The sequence below is a fragment of the Stigmatopora argus genome, chromosome 5 (assembly GCF_051989625.1).
Source record: "Stigmatopora argus isolate UIUO_Sarg chromosome 5, RoL_Sarg_1.0, whole genome shotgun sequence".
Lineage (NCBI taxonomy): Eukaryota > Metazoa > Chordata > Actinopteri > Syngnathiformes > Syngnathidae > Stigmatopora > Stigmatopora argus.
The window spans coordinates 2,919,313-2,926,448 of record NC_135391.1 but is presented as its reverse complement, the minus strand read 5'-3'; the positions used below and the strand labels follow the sequence as shown (position 1 = coordinate 2,926,448).

Here is a 7,136-nt window from a genome sequence, read left to right as displayed (position 1 = left end):
AACTTAAATGTGTGTATGGAGTACAGATGCAAGACAGGAAAGTCATTGGTTCAATTCAATTTATTATATAGCTATATGTAGGTTATAAACATCACAAAATATAAATTTGAAATCTTGCACAAAGATATAATCCAGTAAAAGAGCAATCTTAGCTTAGTCAGCAATGACAATGGAAGCAGGCATATTTGATCCAAGTTTTGTGTTGCAGATATTTGGGAACATTCTTTACTGCTAAAAGAAAATAAGTCTTCACAAAACATTTTTCAATAGAACAACTCCATATTAATAATGATAAATCTTTATGTTGTATATATTTTGCTCTTGTATTGCATATCGTCTAAAAACAACGCAAAAAAAGTCATCAATGCCGCTTACTCTGATTTATAAATATCTTAATCGTTGTTTTAAATCTTAAAATACTCTATTTGTAATATACCTGAATTAAAAATAACATGCTTTGGGCAAAAATTATAAGGGGTTGTCAAGACAACCTTTTGAGCCTTATCATTTTAAAAAATTATACTTAAGCTTTTTTTTAAATACATATTTTAAAATAAAGGCCACTTTCAAACAAAGCAATTTACCCAAGCACATTGATTTTGATCTAAAATTCATACACACCATATGTGGAAAACTAAAATGCTGTCTTGATTGTACGTCATTTCCTATCAAAACATAACTAAAAGACGGATATAAAAATAGCCACACAAATACAATTTACTAAATAAATCTACTCTCGATACTAGCCACCATTTGGAATATCATTTCAAAAGGGTATGATACAAATTCCAGATATATTTCTCGGAGGGAAATCTATTCTGCTAAATGACACATTTGTCTTTTGTGTGGGGGCTTATAGAATACCATAAATGTCGTGTGCTTTGTACATTGTAGACTCCAAAAAGTGAATAATTCATAAACATTCATCTCTCAAACATACGCATTACTGTGCTGTGCCCAGTTTCCATGCAGAGAGCGAGAAAATCAAAGCAAGAGTAAACTTTTGTGTCTGTTTTTGTGCACCTAGCTCAATGCTAATGTGCTAAAGGTCAGCAGAACGTGAACATGAAATGCTCCTATGCAGCTCATACGGGCTCGCCAATTTTCCAAACGGCGTGTATTTACAATACTATGTACATTTCGTGTGTAACTGACATCATCATTACTCATTTTCAAGAGCTGTCCTAAATAATATCATCTAAAAGATTAGGAGTATCCACCCAGTCCAATGTTCTCGGTTCCGAGGCGGCCATGATCATGCACATAAACTGTTTCCCCGTTCTCTTATCGATCGGATAAATGGTGGTGGGCGTGAAGCGTTTGTTGCTCTCCACAAACTCGCAGAGCTGGTTGTAGATTTTGGGGTACTCATGCCGGAGAAAGACCCCCCTGATCCTGAGTTCTCGCTGAATATTGACGAAGCAAACCTCCCTGGCTTTTCTCCCCTCGTCCCCCTCCTGGTCGACGGCCGGCGTTCCCGGCGGCGGCGTGAGAATCAGAGTTTCCATCTCGCTCTCCTTCTTGAGTAGCTTCTTTTCCGGGCTGGAAGAAGCCAAGGACACCTTAGCGTATTTTCGAACCGTTGGCGCTTGGACCCTAGGCGAGGGTCGGTTAGGCACTAGCTCGCCGACGGCAACGGATACATTCAAGAGAAAACATTCGCTTGGGTCGTACTCGTCGCCCGCCTGCTGTAGTTGCTTGCAATACTCCCCCAAGTTGTCCTTAAAGCCGTCCAGTTCTCGGAGCGACAGGTACGTGGGGGACATTCCCAGGCTCTCCAGTCCGACCTGGAGGAAGTGATCGGCGGTGTCCGGGTTGGCGAAGCCCAGGAAGAGGACGCCTCTTCCCCTGGAGAGGTAGCCGGCTTTAGCGATTCGGGAAAAGGCTTTGTGGATGTCCGAGTTCTCTCTGCAGAACTTGATAGCGTGCCGACAAACGCTGCTCACGCGGCCGTACAGGCAGTTTCCTTTGTGGTTCTCCCAGTCGTCCCGGCGACAGTTTCGGGAGCAGTAGAAGGTGTAGCAGCTGTGGCAGGATTTGAAGTACAAGCAGGCGTTGAAGGTGTTTTCAGAACGCTTGCATTTTTTGTTGGCACACACCATGGCCTCGTCTTCCTCCACGCTGTGGTCCGGAGAACATTCTTCGGCGCTTCTTTGGAAAGCATCGCAGCCGCTGTCGGGGTCTTTGATGGTGTCGGGGCTGGATTTGGAGGAGGGGAGCTGTGTGCTTAGGCCTTCCAGATTTTCAGCATCGGAAGGTCCCCTGACCTTTTCATCGTCTTCCGTAATCAGATGTTTAAGCTGATCCAGAAAGTCCCCGTTAGGCCTCCTGCTGGTGGGTGGCTTGTAATCAACCACTAAGTCGGCTAACAGCTCGTCAAGTTGTTCCAGACTCTGCTGAAGGGAGACGTTGTTGCGTTTCCTTTCTTTGGCTATTCCCGTCGTGTCCGATGACGTCTTAACTTCGACCACTCTCGGAGCAGATTTCTGCTCGGTTTCTGGAGTTTTCCAGTTAACGGTGTGCGCGCCACGCCGCTCGCGGTTGCCCGCGCATATGTCGTTGTCAGTGATGGTGATCTCGGGAGTCACGAACCAGTGGCCGCTCTTGCTGTTTTTCCACAAATTGCTCTGACTTCGCTCTAAAGACGTCTCGGAGAGAGACAAGGCGGCGTAACGCTTTGGAGAACTGGAAAGGTTGAGGATCACCGGTTGAGAGGCGACACCGGGTGACGCCCGTTGCCTCCCTTGGCAGAACAGGTTCTCGTAGCTTCTTCCGCGAGGAACCGATTGCTCTCGGTCGTGGCGCGGGTAAAGGATGTTGTCCCAAGACTTGGAGTGGTTTTTGGCTTCGGTACCAAGCCTGCTCGCCTCCACGCCCTGCGTCGCGTACCACGGGGATATCCCGATGTCCGTCCTTACTCTCGGTGGGGTGAATTGAGAAGACTGGTTGGAATAGCCGGACAAACTGGAGCGATACCAATCATCTGAAAAGGCCTGCGACAAACGGGGGCGCCTTCGGCCTTCGGTGTGGTACTGCCTGGACGGAAAATACCGCTCCTCGTGGGAGTTGGCTGGTTTGTTGTAATATAAATTGGAGCAACTTTGGTGGTAGGGGTTGAAACGGGGGTCATCCCCAAAGTAGGAGTTGGAGGGGGTTTGAGAGAAGCAGGACCCTACCTCACTCGTAAGGTAAGGCGTGCCATACACGGAATGGGATGGGTCCGGGTTCGAACCATTGTCTGTGTAATACGACCGGAGAGGAAGGGTGTGCACCCATCGGTTCCTCGGATCGTACTGACTTGTTATCGTGCTTCCCCGGCTGGCTAAGCTGGACCTATCCTCCTGGAAGTACGCCCTAGAATACGGATGAATTGGGTATCGAACTGGATCCTCCGTATAGAAGAACTTTGTGGGGATGTTCGGATTGGAGTAGGCTCTCTGTTCCTGATACATCGCGGTTGGTGACGGCATTGGATGCGAGTCGTAATGCTGGTAAGAGACGGGAGACGTGCTGGTGGCGTAGTGATATCCGGGTCGGAAATCCCCGCTGAAGCATTCGCTCGGAGTCGGCGTAGGCGAGGAGAGCTGTCGTGGGATGTACAATCCTCGACTGCTACCGGCCTGAGAGTATCTCTGCCAAGCTAGGCGAGCAGGTCGCAGGTTGGGGATCTGCCTGGATGCGTGTTGGAGGACCGCCGCATCCGGTTTGATATCCACACGGCACCTGACGTGAGGCGTGGCGGTGGATTTTTCGGATTTACCGTCATCGAAACAATCGGAGACGTAGAGGGGGGTATGAGGTTGGAGTTTAAGAGGGTGCACCTCGTTCAGGAAGGTCCTATTGGAGGGATGTGCTTCTCGATGGGTTTCGGAGGACTTAACGGTGTCTTGGCCGTCCTTGTTGGCCTCCAGAGGAGACACAGAGATGGGGACAGGAGTGAGACTGGATTTGAATCTGGGAGCGCTTCTGGATCTTTTTCTGTTTACCGAATCGGACCAGGTGAGTTGGCTGGTTTTGTCTTGAATGGAGTGTTGTTGGATTGGTCTGGAGTTGAACAAGTCTGGAGAGGAGAAGCGAAGGTATCCCGGTTGATCCAGTCCATTCCACGTTAGGTCTTTGTGTAAAGTCTGCTGTTCGGCTCGTTTGTAAGGATACTCCATCGAGGAAGACAAAGACTGCGGGTCATCCAGCGATTCCAGAAAGTCGAAGCTGCGGCAATGTCTTTTGTTAATGATTTCTGCTTTGTCGATCATCTTCAAGTCACATTGCAAAGAAGAGTGAGGGGAAATGACCTGCTCGCTCGTCGGATAAAGAGGAATGTCCTGATAGAGTGCCGATGTCAGGATATCAGGGGGACGTGTCCGGGTCATTTTAATGGAACTTCAATGTCCTCCATTCAGTGTGTGGCCTGGCAGCGCAATCTAGGGAAGAAAAGGATATGTTGAGTCAAATGTTTTTTCAACACAAAAGTGCACGGATGGAATTTTCGGTTCAAAAGGGTGTGCAGATGCCTGAGACAAGACTCCAATTAGCTTTGCTGATTTTGCGAGACATTATATAACTAGCACATCACTCACAGAATGGAACTTAAAATAGCCACGATTCATCAGAAACTAGATTTTGGTGTCGATAGACCCATCTCCATTAATATTTGCTTAAGTAATGATTTTTTGTGGATAAAAACGTGGTAGCACTAGCACAAAATTAGATTATTGGAACAAGTCATAGAAAACATCGCTGCCAAATGAAAATTTCAAGCTGAAGGACTGAATATTGTGAAAAAATAACAACCAATCATGTGTAACGCACACACATAGGCTCTGTTGTTGGCCCTCACCCACAATTAACCCAGCACTACCATCTGTTCATTGTGAGGAGGGAGAACTGACCCGCCAACACACCTAGAAACCACGTCTGCTAATATTCAATCTCAACAGCCAACCATAAAAACTGAACATTTCATTTCTCCAACCTGTTTTGTTTTTAAAGCTTATGGTAAAATGGCCATACAGCGGCACCCCCAAGGAGCCTCCGAGGCCTTCTGTGCTCTCAGAAGAACCGTCCATTATTTCTTCGATGAATCACTGTTACGCTGATATTAAAACAATAAACTGATATAAATGACGAATGTGAGAAATGCTTACAAACACAAAACCAATCACATTCGGTGTGACGAATGTGTCATTGACGTCAAGTGCTGTGAAAAAGTAGGCGGAACTATGTGAAAAACTCACATTCGATTGGCTAAAAGACTAGTCCTGTCATTTAAAAATGTCTGACAATGGCTATTTCGCCATTTTTTTCAAAAATATATGCTTTAATTGACATTTTATCCATTATTACACATCAGATAAATTTAATTTTTATATCCCGTTTAAAATTGGTCACTGGCAGAGTGATATACTCAAGAAATGAAAAATGGAAGCTCACTGGCAAGTAATAGATTCAATTATTTTCTGTAACAAGGGTCGCGGGGGGTGCTGGAGCCTATCCTAGCCAACTGTGAGTAGCAGGCAGGGGACATCCTGGCAAGGTCTGAACAAGGAATTGAACTCTCGATCTCAGAAGCGTGAGGCCGAAGCGCTAACCACTTTTTCATTATATTTTCGTACATATTGTAGTTAACGCAATTGAAAATGATAAAAGTGCATCCTTTAACATTTGTTTAATGTGATTTCATGATGTCAAAGTAAAGTCCAGTTCAATCCACTATTTTTTACAACATGTCAATAAAATCTTGACCAAATAAGTCCTTACAAATCCTTTAAAGCTTGCTATTTATTATTTTTTTCCTCCCCACGGTGGTTGGAATGCGCTTTAGTATGGCCAAACCTCGAAAATGCTAGGTTTTATTCACGGTGAAATGCAGTTTGTCAATAGATATGCAAACCCTTCCTTTCATTCTTTCTTCTTCCACAAGCCTCAAGTTTTCAAATGGCATGCCACATCCTGTCTCCATAGCGACAGCACACAGCACCCTTCATTGCACAAGGACCAAAATCTCGGACAAAATGGACTCTGAATCAGCAAATTCATACTCACACTACAACCTTTTTTTTTTTTTAATTGAATCTATGTGTTTTTTACACTCACTCTTATTTTTTAAGGCTTTTTGGGGCTCACAAGTTTTGACCTTTTTAAATCTCCCAACACGGTGTAAAGTGGAGAGTCCATTTCGGTACTGCGACACCACGGGCCCGATTCAATCGACGCGGAATCAAATGACATCATTTGCGCAGGACAGGGGGGGTAAAAAAGAGACTTTTGAGGGGTGATGAAGTAAACCAGGGCTTGACTTTTGGCGAAGTTGGACAAAATAAGACCGGGGAGGTCGCGGCTTACCGTTTTCCGTGCGGCTGTTCGGATGGAGAGGCGGAGGAGGTGGAGGATGATGATAAAGAGGATGAGGAGAAAGAGGAGGCGATGGGTGCTGCAGCCTGCCGCACCCGAGCGTCGAGCCTCGTACCCCCGACGTTTTACATGTCTGCTTCGCCCCGAGACGCTCCTTCGAGGCGGGTCGAATGTGGAACAGAGCGAGCGTGGGTGGGTGGGTGTGTGTTTGGACGTGATGGAGAGGAGGAGGAGGAAGACAAGAGGAGGGAGGCATGACTGAGTCTGCGTCGAGGGGCGTGGCTACGTGTGAATAGCACGTGTGTGGGGAGGGGGGTTCGGGATAGGGGTGTCCTCCAAGAAGGGGGGCAAATTATATACGGCCGGCGGGGCAAATTGGTTGCTAGCCAATCGCAGCGAGGCAAACTAAACGTTCACGCATGTTTTGGGACAATTTAGAGCACAGGTGTCAAAGTGGCGGATCGGGGGCCAAATCTGGCCCGCCGCATCATTTTGTGTGGCCCGGGAAAGTAAATCATGAGTGCCGACTTTCTGTTTTAGGATCAAATTAAAATGATAGATATAGATGTATATTATATTTCCTTATTTTCCCTCTTTTAAATCAATAACTGCAATTTTTTAATATTTTTTTTCTGTGTTTTTAGTTCAAAAATCATTTAGTAAAATTTAAAAATACCTAAAATATTTTCTATTTTCCACTTTAATATGGAACATAATGATTAAAAGAGATTTTCCCTCACTAAGAAAAAAAGATCAAAAAAACCCTTTTTTAGATCTATAAAAAA

At 45.6% G+C, this 7,136-nt stretch overlaps 1 protein-coding gene across 1 annotated transcript; it reads right to left on the bottom strand.

Moving 5' to 3' along the window:
- Positions 1-45: 45 nt before the first annotated feature.
- Positions 46-6,576, bottom strand: unm_hu7912 (un-named hu7912). The gene is made up of 2 exons (XM_077601532.1): positions 6,343-6,576; positions 46-4,421 (listed from the first exon to the last, which is right to left on the bottom strand). The coding sequence occupies exon 2, from the start codon at positions 4,368-4,370 to the stop codon at positions 1,185-1,187; it is 3,186 nt and encodes a 1,061-aa protein (XP_077457658.1). The 5' UTR covers positions 4,371-4,421; positions 6,343-6,576; the 3' UTR covers positions 46-1,184.
- Between the last annotated feature and the right edge of the window lie 560 nt (positions 6,577-7,136).

What these genes read in the sequence shown, in the direction of transcription:
- unm_hu7912 (XM_077601532.1), bottom strand. Translation starts at nt 4,370, where the DNA reads ATGACCCGGACACGTCCCCCTGATATCCTGACATCGGCACTCTATCAG.